General features: G+C 45.1%; 2 protein-coding genes across 9 annotated transcripts in view; one reads left to right on the top strand and one right to left on the bottom strand.

Moving 5' to 3' along the window:
- LOC127008708 (agrin-like) overlaps nucleotides 1-15,503 on the top strand; it is a 29,280-nt gene that overhangs the window by 4,430 nt on the left and 9,347 nt on the right. For all 7 annotated transcript variants that reach the window (XR_007761267.1, XR_007761269.1, XR_007761270.1 and 4 more), the window contains exons 2-8: nucleotides 8,268-8,408; nucleotides 9,735-9,879; nucleotides 11,758-11,937; nucleotides 13,343-13,486; nucleotides 14,254-14,412; nucleotides 14,598-14,756; nucleotides 15,313-15,480. Coding sequence is in view for 1 of the 7 variants with exons in the window: in XM_050881048.1 (XP_050737005.1) it covers nucleotides 8,268-8,408; nucleotides 9,735-9,879; nucleotides 11,758-11,937; nucleotides 13,343-13,486; nucleotides 14,254-14,412; nucleotides 14,598-14,756; nucleotides 15,313-15,480 (1,096 nt within the window). In the remaining 6 variants the exon portion in view is untranslated. The remainder of the gene's footprint in view (nucleotides 1-8,267; nucleotides 8,409-9,734; nucleotides 9,880-11,757; nucleotides 11,938-13,342; nucleotides 13,487-14,253; nucleotides 14,413-14,597; nucleotides 14,757-15,312; nucleotides 15,481-15,503) is intronic.
- On the bottom strand, nucleotides 1,556-6,510 carry LOC127008707 (cell surface antigen I/II-like). 2 transcript variants are annotated; one of them, XM_050881047.1, is made up of 3 exons: nucleotides 6,345-6,510; nucleotides 4,435-4,561; nucleotides 1,556-4,030 (listed from the first exon to the last, which is right to left on the bottom strand). In XM_050881047.1, exons 1-3 carry the CDS (start codon nucleotides 6,401-6,403, stop codon nucleotides 2,543-2,545), a joined length of 1,674 nt encoding a protein of 557 aa, XP_050737004.1. In that variant the 5' UTR covers nucleotides 6,404-6,510; the 3' UTR covers nucleotides 1,556-2,542. The 2 variants fall into 2 exon arrangements, with proteins under 2 accessions (XP_050737004.1, XP_050737003.1); XM_050881046.1 differs by having other exon boundaries at nucleotides 4,435-4,564.

Genomic DNA, 15,503 nt, shown 5'->3' on the forward strand with positions numbered 1-15,503 from the left:
TTTCTCCTTTTTTTTTCTTTTTCTTTTTTCCATCTTTTTTTTCCATCCTTTCTTTTTGTTTGCTTGTTTCTTTTCTTTCTTTCTTTCATACTTTGTTTTTTTCTTTTTCTTTCTTCTTTTCTTTCCCTTCTTCCATCCTTCCCTTTCCTTTCCTTTCTTTTTATAATACTTTCTTTTTTTTCCTTCTTTCCCTTCCTTCCTTCCTTCCTTTCTTCCTTCATCCGTATCTCATTTCCGTCCTTTTTTTCTTTTTTTTCTTTTCTCTCCTTCCCTCCGGCGTTCCTTTCTTCTCTCCCTTATCTTCCAATTTATTACACACACATACACACAGACGGAGAGAGGTTCGGAAATTACATAACACACAGAGAGAGAGAGAGAGAGAGAGAGAGAGAGAGAGAGAGAGGGGGGGGGGGATTCGAAGTGAGAGCCAGAGGGAGAGAAAAAAATAAATAGCTCTGAACGTGACATGGAGGAGGAGGAGGAGGAGGAGGAGGAGGAGGAGGAGGCAAAGGAATGGAACGGCAACAAGGGATGTGTGTGTGTGTGTGCGTGTGTGTGTGTGTGTGTGGTGAGAGAGAGAGAGAGAGAGAGAGAGAGAGAGAGAGAGAGAGAGAGAGAGAGAGAGAGAGAGAGAGAGAGAGAGAGAGAGGAGCCAACCTGCGACCGCTAGTCAACGGTACTAAAAAAAATACCTCGAGCGATCTCTCTTTCCCCCCCCCTCCCCCCGTGTGTGTGTGTGTGTGTGTGTGTGTGTGTGTGTCGGATAATGCAGTTGTAACATTAATCACCGTTCCTGTTACCTTTAATTACTTCTCTTAACACCGTTGTTCTCTATTTTCTGCTTCCGCGAAATCTAATTAAGTTACCGTAAGGAAGATAAACAGGTAGGTCAGTAGGAGGGAGGGAAGGCTGGCAAAAGAAAGGCAGGTTGATTGTTAGGTAGGGCAAAAGGTAGGCAGGAAACGCAGGTGTGTGGTAGGTGGGCGGAAATATAGGGAGACAGGGCAGGTAAACTGATTGGTAGGTTGACAAGTAGAAAGGCGAGGTAGGTAAGTAAGGCAGGTAGATTGATAGGTTGACAGGTAGAAAGGCAATGTAGGTATAAAGCGAGGCAGGTGTGTTGTGTGGTTGGCGGGCAGGTAGGAAGGCAAGGCAAGCAGGAGTATCAAGGTAAGGAACCCGTTACCTTGCTCTCCCTTGCAGAACAATTAACTAAGGTGTGAGAGAGAGAGAGAGAGAGAGAGAGAGAGAGAGAGAGAGAGAGAGAGTAGGTGAGTGAGTGAGTGAGTGTGAGTGTGTATCTGTCTGTATATCGGCATCCGTTGAATGATAACGTAAAGACCAAGAGTGTACAAGGAGTCGAGTCTATGTGTGTGTGTGTGTGTGTGTGTGTGTGTGTGTGTGTGTGTGTGTGTGTGTGTTGTCGTTTTTACACTTCTGTTCTTTGTCTCATCCTGACTTTTATATTTTCTGGTGGTGTAATTTTAGTAACTATGGTGGTCATTTTTTTTGCTGATTTTACGCTAATATCTATTTGGAGAATGAAAAGCTGAGATTGAGGAGTTTGAAGTTTTAATTAATTAATGTACAGAACGTCACATCCTCCTCCTCCTCCTCCTCCAGCTCTTTTTACATTTTAAGTTCATCTCAGACAATTCACAGCTGATTTTTTTTTTCTCTAACCAGGAGGAGATAATAAAGCTATCATTCTTGACCTTTACGAAGATCACAAAGGCGTCAGGACCCTCTCTTCATAAGTTTTTTAAGCGATGCACATCTCTATACAGCATCATATCTCTACATAAGCCTATATAAAAAAAAAAATATTATAAATTCCTGCTTAACGTCTGATTTGGGGTTTTGTCACATTTCCCACATAATCTCTTTTCCCTCTTTAAAGCAGTACAAAGACTCACAAAATTATAAGTGTCTTTATAGTATATTTTCATGAATGACACACACACACACACACACACACACACACACACACTAACATCTAGGAAGGGACTATGTACATGTCTAAATATCACAAACGCGTATTAATCCTGTGCGTTTGATGACCTTCCCACCATTCCCCAGGGGGCGCTGTACACCGACATAAGCCTTCACAATTCATGGAAACGCGTGGTCACCCTTTGTTCATGAGGGTAACCATTTTTTCCGCCTATATAACAGAGGCTTGAGAAGCAATGTGAACACTCGCTAACTCACCAATCGTTTCTTTTATCGTACTCTCATGAGTGGTAAATTTTCCTTTAATCTTAAGGGGCTTTTTTTCGTATTGCTAAACATTTCGCCGTCCAATTACACATATTTGACAAGGCTTTCGTAGGAGTTTTGGGCATTTCCAGGAGTAGTTTTATGACCCTGGTGGTAGTTTTGCCCTTCTTCTGTACCGTGAACCTAAAGAAACACTCATTAGGACCCAATTGATCCCCTCTTTGACCTTTAGAAATACTGATGTGAGAAGCGAAAGTGTCTTGTAATACCAACCTATAACTCTACACACACACACACACACACACACACACACACACACACACTAGTGCTTCCTAAAAGGAGTGGGGGGTTTGGGCGCTTTCTTGTTCAGTGGGATGGGCGGCAGGGGTTTGGTGCTTATGTGGGGCGGGAGTTCAGTCATGAGGTCGTCGTAGATGTCGTCGGGCGGTGGCGGCGGCGGAAGTCGGTCTCGGTCGTCATTCATTTCGGCTCCTTCGGGATCTCTCCATTTCGGTAGGTTTGGGGGCATGGGGAGGTGATGACCACTCATGGGGAGCGTTGACCCCCCTGTGGAGGAACTCTCGTCGGGTATTGGCATTGGGGGTCGATGAGGCGGAAGACCTGTTGGGAGTTGAACGTCCGAGTACTGCTCGTACATTTCGTCGTCCTGCGGAGGCTGCGGAGGTGCGGGCAATGGGCGGAGGGGCGGTGCTGGTGTATTTTTGTTTTTGTCGTTGTTGTTGTTGTTTGGAATTTTGGGGGACCTCGAGTCCGGTGGTTTGGGGGCCATCGAGTCCGGTGGTTTGGGGGTCATCGAGTCCGGTGGTTTGGGGGGCATCGAGTCCGGTGGTTTGGGGGCCATCGAGTCAGGCTGGCATGGCGGGTTGGGTTGTTCTCTTTGGATCAGCTGGGTCATGTCCACCTCAGTCCTGGCCACGCCGCTCCGAGTCATCTTGTAGTACATGATGCCTGCCCCCACACCCAAGCTCGCCACCATGGTGATGCCCATGTACAGCACCAGCGAGACTGTGGAGTGCGAAGTGCCGGTGTGCCACAGGAGTCCCAGCGCGTAGAGATCCATGGTTCCTTTCGAGATGGTGAAGAAGATCCCACTTTCAGTAGCGACTGTCACGTTCTCGAATAACACTGAGCCACCCTTGCTGACCACGATGCTGTTGATGGCCACAGAATGTAATACAGAGTTGGCAATGACGAGCGTGCCACCCTCCACCGCCATACCCAGGGCTTCTACACTGCCAATCCTGGAGTCCTGTATTTTGACTGTGCCGCGCTCCACCACGAATCCATTGGTTGCCACTGACTCCAGCAGCGTATCCTTAAACGTTGCTTCTTTCGTAGAGTTATATTTGAAGCCTTCCACCTTCACCAGTGTGCTGTTCTCCACAATGAATTGAAAGTCACCTTCGATCACCATAGCCTTTACTGCCTCGATCTTGGAGTTTTCAATGGTCGACTTTTCTCCGTCCACACGCACGGACACCTTTTTCACAACCGACTCCCTCAGATCAAACTGACTCACGCGGGGAAGGTTGATTTCATCGGCTTCTGAATTGATCATGCGTACGAGGTCCACGCCATCGATGAGCCTCACGTTCTTGGAGTCATAGATGACGACCTGTTGCGAGCAGTTATTGCCCCTGGACACCGTGGTGACCCTGGACGAGCTGTGCACCTCCACCTCTCTCTTGGCCATGCTGCTACACAGGGGGTCCATGAGCATTAGAACCAGGGCGTTTTTGATGATGGCCTTTTGGATGCCGTCCCACTTGAAGCTGTCCAGCTGGTAGGTCTGTATGTGTGTGTGTGTGTGTGTGTGTGTGTGTGTGTTGGGAGTGAGAAAACTATATAGATAGAGGTAGGGATAATGATACTACTACTACTACTAATAATAATAATGATTATTATTATTATTATTATTATTATTATTATTATTATTATTATTATTATTATTATTATTATTATTATTATTATCAGTAATATCATCATTATTATTATTATTACTACCATTATCTTTATTATTATTAGTAGTTGTAACAGTAGTACTATGACGGTAGTAATAATTATAATATACTCTCACATTGCACTTCAATATCACATTTTCTTTCATATTTTTTAAAACTCCCTCATTATCTCACACACACACACACACACACACACACACACACACACACACACACACACACACACACATACCTTGTCATCAGCAATAATGCAGGATAGAGTAGTGTTTTGGCGTGTGCAGTAACTGGAAAGCGGGTAAAGGGTTCCTGCGTTCGCCTCCCCCGCCGCCGCCCCCGCCGCCGCCAGCACCACTGCCATCCTGCTGAATTATGAAGGAATTGCCACTCTCTCATCACCATCATTACCATCGCGACCATTGCCGTCACCGTGATTACCATTACTTCATTTGTCACCAGCTCTACCATTCTCGCTACCATTACTGCCATCATCACCACTATCCCTCACAGTCAGGGAAAACGCGACGCATTTGGCTTAAAAATCAAATCGAATCTACTTGCTGAGGCCAAAGAAGATATAGAGAAAGCAGATGACGGACAAAATCGAATCTACTTATTGAGGCCAAAGAAGATATAGAGAAAGCAGATGACGGACAAAATCGAATCTACTTGCTGAGGCCAAAGAAGATATAGAGAAAGCAAATGACGGACAAAATCGAATCTACTTATTGAGGCCAAAGAAGATATAGAGAAAGCAGATGACGGACAAAATCAAATCTACTTATTGAGGCCAAAGAAGATATAGAGAAAGCAGATGACGGACAAAGAGTGAAATGGAAACAGCAGTATAAGTAAGCGAAAAGGCACCCGTGAAAGGAGGCATTAAACTCATAAAAGAAATCAGAGAATCACAAGGAATCGCACATACACAAAGTTAAGAAGTAGAAGGGGGATGCGATACCTTAGGCAGATCTCACAAAACTTAAAGAAAAAGTGAGGTCCGTAATTTCTTAAGAATCGCAGAAACATGAAAATAGCTGAACGGTTTGCTGTAGAAGTTAGTTATAAGTGTCACGAATAATGTGGAAAAGGTTAGTTGTCCTGAGGGTGATGATAGGGTGTGATGAGGAGGGGGGTAAGGAGAAGGATTCGCTGATTTTGGAAACTCCCAGGACAATCGCGGATGAAGGAGGAAGGATGGAGTAAAAGGAGAAGGATGGATGAATTAAAGAAAGGATGAAGGGTGAAATAAAAGGAGAATGAAGGATGAAGGATGAAGTAAGGGAAAGACGAAGGATTAGGTAAAGCAAGCTGGGAAAGGAATAAGTAGAGGCACAGCAGATGGCCTTAGTGTAGAGGTCTATTTGAAGATTCTGGCGATTTCACAAATATTAAAAAAGCTCAAATATATACAAATCCATATTATAGACCTATTTCAAAGTTGAGGCGATTTCACAACTAATAAACTAGGTAGCTCAAATATATATAAATCCATATTATAGGCCTATTTGAAGATTCTGGCGATTTTACAAATAATAAACAAGCTCGAATATATTCAAATCCATATTATAGACCTATTTGAAGATTCTGGCGATTTCACAAATAATAAACAAGCTCAAATATATACAAATCCATATTATAGACCTATTTGAAAATTGAGGCGATTTCACAAATAATAAACAAGCTCAAATATATACAAATTCATATTATAGACCTATTTGAAGATTCTGGCGATTTCACAAATAATAAACAAACTCGAATATATTGAAATCCCTAGTATAGACCTATATGGAGATTCAGGCGATGTAATAATGAATAAAACAACTCAAATCTAAATTTTTTGCAGAGCCACGTAGTTCCTAGAGCCTGGAAAAACCGCCACCAGTATATTAATTCACAAAAGGGACATTATTTGTAGTACGATCATAACAGAGTAAGTGCAACCCATGATTCAACCCAGCCAAGAGAGTAAGGTAGATTTGGTAATGAGTTCTCAACCACCCACCACAGACGCATCATTGATCAACCAAAAAATCGAAATAATGAGAGAGAGAGAGAGAGAGAGAGAGAGAGAGAGAGAGAGAGAGAGAGAGAGAGAGAGTGTTAGGGGCGTGGTCGAGGCTAACATCACACCACATCACTCACCACATCCATGCTGCAGAGAGAGCCTTCCTGCCTCTCCCTCGGGTGTCTAGGCCTATCATTTCGTGCCCAGACGAGGGAGGTGGAGGAGGAGAAGGAGGAGGAGGAGGAGGTCAAGAAAAACAGGTGCTGCGTTCACTTCAGCGGGATCCAAACTGATTTCCAACGCGTATGTCACAGGATATGACTATAGACAACTCTCTCTCTCTCTCTCTCTCTCTCTCTCTCTCTCTCTCTCTCTCTCTCTCTCTCTCTCTCTCTCAGCAAGTTAGTCATTTTATCATTTCCTATATAAATCTTCCAGTTCAAGTGTTGCATCTTCGTCGTTTACATTTTTCGTAGTGCGTTATGCTCAGAGTCACGTGTTGTCGCCCTTTTAACTTGACAAAACAAAGACGGCGTTAGGAGCCTTAGTGCACACCATCTTGTGAACGGAAGAGGAGGGTTGATAAAGGCGGGGAGATAGTGGTCATAGCTAAGAAAGAACGAGAGAGAGAGAGAGAGAGAGAGAGAGAGAGAGAGAGAGAGAGAGAGAGAGAGAGAGAGAGAGAGAGAGAGAGAGAGAGAGAGAGAGAGGATAGAAGAGAAGAAAAGAGAAGAGATTAGAGACAGAAATATAAAGAGAAATAGAGAAGAGAAGGAACAGAGAAAGAAAGGAGAAGAAAGGAAAAAAAAAAGAGAAGCAAAGTACCTCCAAGAATCTTTACCAGTTTCTCTGTTATTTTCAGTATGGGTTAATGGAGTCGGCAACCAGGCGCTCGAATATACTGTGTTCTGCTAATTTCTTTACTTCCGTACTTGTGGAACTGTTTTTCTTATCGTCTTATCGGAGCAGGAGCATTGACTTTCCAGATATTGATGTGCGTGACGGTTTGTAATTTCTGCAAAACACCGAGAAAGATAAACAGTGCGGGATGCTGAAAGTAGAACTGCCGCTTGGAATGAGAGTGAAAAGCCGCCGGTTCACTGTTCGTTCTCTTGCTGTTGACTGACGGCACAGCAGCCCTCATGACTGCTGGAAATTTGAACTCCTTCGACACAACTCTCAACTATAGTCTTCCAAATATGCCGAGGCCGGTCTGGCGTAGGCTCCCGCGGGTCCTTTCCTCCCCTCTGCCCTGCCATACAGTCCCAACACCTATCTCGTAAGCTATAGGTAACACATGAGAGAAAAAAAATAGGTGTTGGGACTGTGTGGCAGAGCAGAGGGGAGAAATGGACCCGCGGGAGCCAACGCCAAAACGGACTCGACAATTTGGTTTCACTATATGTCATTTGGATTACCTTACAACCACGGATACCATTTTCGTGGTCATAGAATTGCCCTGATATGTTGGTGCCCAAATGCAGTGGAGTATTGGCGTGACTTCTTCGCCCAAATGAAACGAAGCCCTTTTTCCCAGTTAACAATTTATTTCTTCCTTGTGGTAATTACCGTTTTCTTTACCCATCCTCTTCCCACTTTACGTTTTCTTTGCCCTTCTTCTTCCTATTTAACGTTTTCTTTACCCTTCCTCTTGCTAGTTAACGTTTTCTTTGCCCTTTCTCTTGCTAGTTGACGTTTTCTTTGCCCTTTCTCTTGCTAGTTGACGTTTTCTTTGCCCTTCCTGTTCCCACTTAACGTTTTCTTTGCCCTTCCTCTTGCTAGTTGACGTTTTCTTTGCCCTTCCTCTTGCTAGTTGACGTTTTCTTTGCCCTTTCTCTTGCTAGTTAACGTTTTCTTTGCCCTTTCTCTTGCTAGTTGACGTTTTCTTTGCTCTTCCTGTTCCTGTTTAACGTTTTCTTTGCCCTTCCTCTTGCTAGTTGACGTTTTCTTTGCCCTTCCTCTTGCTAGTTAACGTTTTCTTTGCCCTTTCTCTTGCTAGCTGACGTTTTCTTTGCCCTTCCTGTTCCCACTTAACGTTTTCTTTCTCCTCACTCTTGCAGGGTCGGCGGCGGCGGCGGTGGGTCTGCGCTCCAAGGGGTGTATAGACAAATGCCCTGAGGATCTGAAGCCCGTGTGTGCCTCGGACGGGATCATTTACTCCAGCGTGTGCCACATGAAGAAGGAAAACTGCGGCAAAGGCGGTATGTGTGTGTGTGTGTGTGTGTGTGTTGCAGTAAAGAAAGCAGCTCACAGGCAAAAATAACAAAAACAGAAACAAATAACGACTGCTATGCGCATCTCCTGTAAAACTATATAGAGTGATCAAAAGAAAGGTCGACTTCGTGTGTGTGTGTGTGTGTGTGTGTGTGTGTGTGTGTGTGTGTGTGTGTGTAGCAACCAGAGCATGACAACTGCCTTCAAACCATCTGTCGCCTCCTGTGTGTGTACGTATGTGTTCTAGTCATCCATGTGCGTGTGTTCTCCGCTCACATGTGTACGTACTCCCGATTTCTTTTAGCGCGTGTACATATTTGGATTAGACACGCACATGTTGCCTTGGGACCTGTACACTCTCCCTCCTCCTCCCTTTTTATATTCTTCCTTACTTCCCACGTTTATCCCTATCCCTCCCTTCGTCTTCCTTTTCTTCCCTTTTCTTCCCTTTCGTCTTTATTTTCTCTTGGTATCACTTTCTGTTTCCTTCTTTTATTCTTCTCCTCCCTTTTTATCTTCTTCCTTACTTCCCACGTTTATCCCTATCCCTCCCTTCATCTTCCTTTTCTTCCCTTTTTCTTCCCTTTCGTCTTTATTTTCTCTTGGTATCTCTTTCTGTTTCCTTCTTTTATTCTTCTCCTCCCTTTTTATCTTCCTTACTTCCCACGTTTATCCCTATCCCTCCCTTCGTCTTCCTTTTCTTCCCTTTTTCTTCCCTTTCGTCTTTATTTTCTCTTGGTATCTCTTTCTGTTTCCTTCTTTTATTCTTCTCCTCCCTTTTTATCTTCTTCCTTACTTCCCACTTTTATCCCTATCCCTCCCTTCGTCTTCCTTTTCTTCCCTTTTCTTCCCCTCCGTCTTTGTTATCTCTTGGTATCGCTTCCTCTTTCCTTCTTTTATTCTTCTCTTCCTTTTACTCTTTCTTTATTAACTCCCTTTCTCTAACTCTTTCTCATCCTTTCCATTCTCTTTCATTCTTCATCTGTTTAGTCTTATTACCGTTTTCTCCTTCCTTCTCTTCCTCTACCACCTGGGTCATAAAACTATACCCTCGGAAATGCCCCAAACTCCTACGAAAGCCTTGTCTGATGTGTGTGCTTGGCCGTCGAAATGTTTAATAATACGACCCTATTAGATTCTTCAAGGACAAAGACATGTATAGGTTTTAAGGACATAGACAAAGAGGTTCAAGGATATATTAAGAGATTCAAGGACATGTGTTAAGATATTCAAGGTCATATAGGTGTACCAAGGTCATGCAAGTGTTTCCAGGCCATGCACGTCTTTCAAGGGCATGTATGTGTTTCCCGCAGACGTGTACGTGTTACCTGACGAGCAGTGTGCCAGGGCCAGGGGAGGGAGCTGCCAACACAGGTGCCTCAACACTCGCGACCCCGTCTGCGCCTCCGACGGGAGAACGTACCTCAACGTGTGCTTGCTGCGCGTGGAGAACTGCAGGTGTGTGTTTGTGGGGGGCAGCAGGTGTTGGGGGAGGGAGAGGGGTGCTGGTGTGTGGGGTGGGGGTGGGGATGGAATGTGTGGAGGGAGATCTGTGTTAGTGTGTGTGTGTGTGTGTGTGGGTGTGTGTGTGGGTGGGTGTAAAGGGAGCAGGTGTGTGTGGGGGAGGGAGTGGAGTGTTGGCGTGAGTGTAAGTGTGTGGGGGGAAGTGTATGTTTGGGTGGACGGTTGTGGGTGGGTGTGAGTGGAGGGGAGGGGGGAGAACATGTGTGTGTGTGGGGGTATTGGTGTGGGTTTAAATGTCTGTAGGGGAAGTGCATGTGTGGGGGCAGTTGTGTTTGGGGAGGAGTTTGAGGGGAACTACGGATGTGTGTTGGGGTGAGAGGCCGGATGTGTGTGTTTGGCGAGGAGGGTGATAGAAAGGAGCGGAAGTTAAGAGATAAATACAGAAAGAGTAGGTCAGTATAGAGGAAAGGGAAGGACGCGGATAGGAGTGTGAAGGATGACGAGTAAAAGGAGGATACGATTAAGGGAGAGAGTGAAAGAAAAGACGTAACTATATGAGAAGAGTTAAGGAAGATAGAGGCAAAGAAAGAAAGAGAAGTAAAGATTGTAGAATATAAGAAGTCTGCGGACAGGAATGTGAAGGATGACGAGTAAAAGGAGGATACGATTAAGGAAGAGAGTGGAAGATAAGACGTAACTATATGAGAAGAGTTAAGGAAGATAGAGGCAAAGAAAGAAAGAGAAAGAAAGATTGTAGAATATAAGAAGTTTGCGGATAGGAGTGTGAAGGATGACGAGTAAAATGAGGATACGATTAAGGGAGAGAGTGGAAGATAAGACGTAACTATATGAGAAGAGTTAAGGAAGATAGAGACAAAGAAAGAAAGAGAAGGAAAGATTGTAGAATATAAGAAGTTTGCGGATAGGAATGTGAAGGATGACGAGTAAAAGGAGGATACGATTAAGGAAGAGAGTAGAAGATAAGACGTAACTATATGAGAAGAGTTAAGGAAGAGAAAGAGAAGTAAAGATTGTAGAAGATAAGAAGTTTGTACGAGATAAAAGTTAGAGACAATGGAAGGAAATGAAAGGAATAGAGTGGAAGATAATAGGCAACTGTGTGAGAAAGGAAGAAAGTAAAGGAAAATATAGTAGATAAGAAGTAAGAATGTGGGAAGTAACAAGAAAGATAGAAACAAATGAAGGGAATAAAGCAAAAATAGTGGAAAACAAGAAGATATTGACGTAAAGTTACAAATATAGAGAAAAAGGAAGGAAGTAAAGTGAGGGAAGGAAACAAGGAAAACAGCAGAGGATGAAATACAATACAATCAATACAATACAGTCAGACAGTCATTCAAGCATTCAGTCAGCCAGTCACTTGACCACTCAGACAGTTAACCACTTAGTCACGCAGTCAGCCACTCTGTCATTTAGTGTGAAAACTGGTAGGGAAGGTGAAGGGAAGAGAAGGAAGTCTTTTTTTTAACAGCTAAAGAAACAGCTCAAAGACAACAACAACAACAACAAAAAGAGGTGTAAGGAAAAGCCCGCGAAGATAATATTAAAGTGAGTAGGTGAGGAGGGAGAGGAAGGAGGAGGAAGGAGGAGGAAGAGGAAGGAAGACTAAGTGATGAAATATATAAAAAAAAGTAGGAAGCTATCAATACAAGACTAAAATGAGGAAAGTGGAAGCTAAGAAATACACGTTACATCCACATTCAACATAATCAATCCACTAGAAAACCCTTAATTCCAGGTCTGGGGTGGAGTTTGCCCATTACGGCGTGTGGTAGTGGAGTGTCGAGCTAAGAAATACACGTTACATCCACATTCAACATAATCAATCCACTAGAAAACCCTTAATTCCAGGTCTGGGGTGGAGTTTGCCCATTACGGCGTGTGCTTGGGGAGTGACGAGGAGAACAGCACAGAGGACGAGGATGAGGACTGTCCCAAAGACTGTACGTACGCCGAGGAGGACGGTCCCATCTGCGCTTCCGACGGCAATGTTTACAACTCCACCTGCGACATGAAGCACCGTACCTGTGGGTGAGTGGGTGTGTTTGTGTGTACCTGTGTGGAGAGGGGTGGTTCGTTGTGTGTACCTGTGTGTGTGCGTGTGTGTGTGTGCGTCCCTGTTTTTTTTTTGTTTTTGTTTTTTACTTTATTACTTTTTTCAGGATTCTCAAACTCGTAATGTTCCGTTTTTAGTCTGTTTTATTACATTTGTGTGTGTGTGTGTGTGTGTGTGTGTGTGTGTGTGTGTGTGTGTGTGTGTGTGTGTGTGTGTGTGTGTGTGTGCTTTCTCATGCGATACCGTTGTGATGTTTTCGGTTTTGTGTGTCTGTGTAGTATACGGTATCTGCTTCTTCTTCTTCTTCTTCTTCTATCATCATCATCATCATCATCGTCGTCACTGCTAGCAAAAAATAAAAAAATAGCGCTCTCACTAATCTTTTTTTTTTTTTTTTGTTGTTACGCTGTACATTCTTGAGATATCTTTCTTTCTTTCTTTCTTTCCCTTTTTCTTTCCTTCCTTCCTTTTTTTTTTAGCAAGTCCAGTTACCTCGTTCCCGTTAACCGCGTTCCGTTTTCACGTCATCTCGGAATTGCTTGCGGTAACTATTCTTTTTTTTTCTCCCTCCCTTGCATCGTGACAATGTTTCGTCACCTCCTTGCAAATCATCACGTAGGCTCTTTTAGTATTTTCTTTCTTTTTTTTCTTTATTGTTTAGTCGTTTTCATACTTTACACTCGGTTGTTGCTTTTATTTTTCATTCTTTGACATTGTTTTCATTTCACCTCTTCATATTTTGCTTGATTTTAACTGTCTGCTTTTCTCTCTTCGTTTGATTCAAGTGATTACGGAAAACATATGAGAGAGAGAGAGAGAGAGAGAGAGAGAGAGAGAGAGAGAGAGAGAGAGCAAACATGGATAAAGAAAAATTCAGGTCAGTTGGTGATGGAGAGAGAGAGGGAGAGAAGGTGGGAAAGGAGGGAAGGAGTGGAGGGAGGGAGAGAGAGAGAGAGAGAGAGAGACGCCGGGGGGGGGGGTGGATTGACGGAATAGCGTTGTGACAACCACACACACACACACACACACACACACACACACACACACAGAGAGAGAGAGAGAGAGAGAGAGAGAGAGAGAGAGAGAGAGAGAGAGAGAGAGAGAGAGAGAGAGAGAGAGAGAGAGAGAGAGAGAGAGAGAATACATAATACACCCAACGAAGAAATCAACACGAAACGCCTCACTTCATTTCCGCCGCCATCACCACCCACGCAATCGCCTCATCATGTACCCAATCTAGACACAAAGGGACTCCTATATAGTCTCTTCATGTACCCAATCTAGACACAAAGGGGGGATGCTAGACTCTTCATGTACCCAATCTAGACAAAGAGAAGGCCAAGCTGCCACACCTCACCCACCCCCTTCCTCCCCCTCCAGGCAGCGTGTGGTTCAGACCCTCCTGAAGCACTGCCCCACCACCGAACACTGCCTCGACGTCTGCCTCTACTCCTTCAGGGCCGTCTGCGCCTCCGACGGCAGGATCTACAACAACGAGTGTCAGATGAAGATGCGGAACTGCGGGTGAGTGAGGCTGTTTGGCGGGGTGGAAAAGGAGGTGGAAAGTAAAGCGCATGGAGGTGGCAGAGTGGAAGGAGGAGGAGGAAAGAATGAAAACTGTAATGGGAGAAGGTTACGGTATTGGGTGAGTTGGCGAGGTGGAAAAGGAAGTGGAATAGAGAGCGCATGGAGGTGGTGGAGTGGAAGGAGGAGGAGGAAAGGGTGGATATTGTAATGGGAGAAAGCTTGAGTACTGGGTGTGTAAGCGAGGTGGAAAATAAGTGGAAGGGAATGTGCAAGGAAGTGGTTGAGTGGAAGAGGAAGGAAAGGGTGGAAAGTGGAATGTGGGAGTTTTAGACAAGTGAGCGAGATGGAAAAAGAAGTGGAGAGGGAAGCGTAGCCGTAGAGTGGAAGAGGGAGGAAAGGGTGGAAAGTGGAATGTGGGAGTGTTAGACAAGTGAGCGAGGTGGAAAAATAAGTGGAGAGGGAAGCGTAGCCGTAGAGTGGAAGAGGAAGGAAAGTGGAATGTAGAAGTGTTAGACAAGTGAGCGAGATGGAAAAAGAAGTGGAGAGGGAAGCGTAGCCGTAGAGTGGAAGAGGGAGGAAAGGGTGGAAAGTGGAATGGGAGAGTGCTGGACAAGTGCATATCTTCTCCCTGTTTCTTTCTCTCCCCTCTTCTCTTTTCTTCCCATCACCTTTCTCCTCTCTCTCTTCCTCTCCACCCTCTCCCATGCCCTATCTATCCATATCTCGCTTCATCTCATCACCTCAGTCTACCCTCGTTCCCCCAGCCGCCACATCTTCAAGCTGCCCATGGGGGAGTGTCGACCCCACGAGAGGATGCCGGGGGCGTGTCCTGTGACCTGCATAGGCGAGAAGTATGACCCTGTGTGCGGCTCCGACGGCTACATCTACGACAATGAGTGTGACATGAGGCGGCTGACGTGCGGGTAGGTAGATAGATAGATAGATAGATAGATAGAGATTTTGTATACAGAGAGAGAGAGAGAGAGAGAGAGAGAGAGAGAGAGAGAGAGAGAGAGAGTTTTGTTTGCTTAATGTAATGCAAAAAAAAAAAAAAAAAACAAAAAAAAAAAAAAAAAAAAGACTCTCACTAACACTTCTCTACGTGCAGGTCTCGCGGGGCCGGAGCAGTGTACAAGGTGTCGATGGAGAAGTGTGAGAAAAGAAAGAAGTGTGACAAGATGACGTGCCCGAGCGTGCCCGACCCAGTATGCGGCACCGATAGCGTCACCTACATCAACTTCTGCTTCCTCCACGTGGCCTCCTGCAAGTATGTAAGGAGGAGGAGAGGAGGAGAGGAGGAGGAGGTGGTGGTGGAAGAAGAGGTGGAGGAGGAGGAGGAGGAGGAGGAAGAGGAGAAGGAGGAGGAGGAGGAGGAGGATGTGGAAGAGGAGGAGGTGGAAGAGGAGGAAGAGGAGCAGGAGGAGGAGGAGGAGGAGGAGGAGAGGAGGAGGAGGTGGAGAGACCCCTTCTGCGATACATTACACTCTCCACTTCTCACCATCACCTCCACTTCTCCACCTCTCCTCTAAACTGTATCATCCTCATATCCTCCACTTCCACATCCACTCCACAACACCATCACATAACATACTCTCACCTAACCAAACATAACATAATCTAACCTGACAAAATAACCCGACCTAACATCACACAACCTAACCTAACCTAACCTAACCTAACCTCACCTCACCTCACCTCACCTCACCTAACCTAACCTAACCTAACCTAATGTAGCCCCACCTCATCTCACCTAACCTAACCTAACCTAACCTAACCTAATGTAGCCCCACCTCACCTCACCTCACCCTCCATCCCCGCTGCAGGAGAGGCGTGGAGTTGGCACACTACGGCCGATGCACGGAGCCCAGCCAGTCCGACGCGTGCCCCGACGATTGCCCCGATACCGATGAGGAGGAGTTCCCGGTGTGTGGCTCGGACGGCAACGCCTACCCCTCCTACTGCGAGATGAAGCGACGAACCTGCGGACAGAAGTGAGTGGCTCGTTTTGTGTTTG

Source organism: Eriocheir sinensis, chromosome 38 (genome assembly GCF_024679095.1).
Source record: "Eriocheir sinensis breed Jianghai 21 chromosome 38, ASM2467909v1, whole genome shotgun sequence".
NCBI lineage: Eukaryota > Metazoa > Arthropoda > Malacostraca > Decapoda > Varunidae > Eriocheir > Eriocheir sinensis.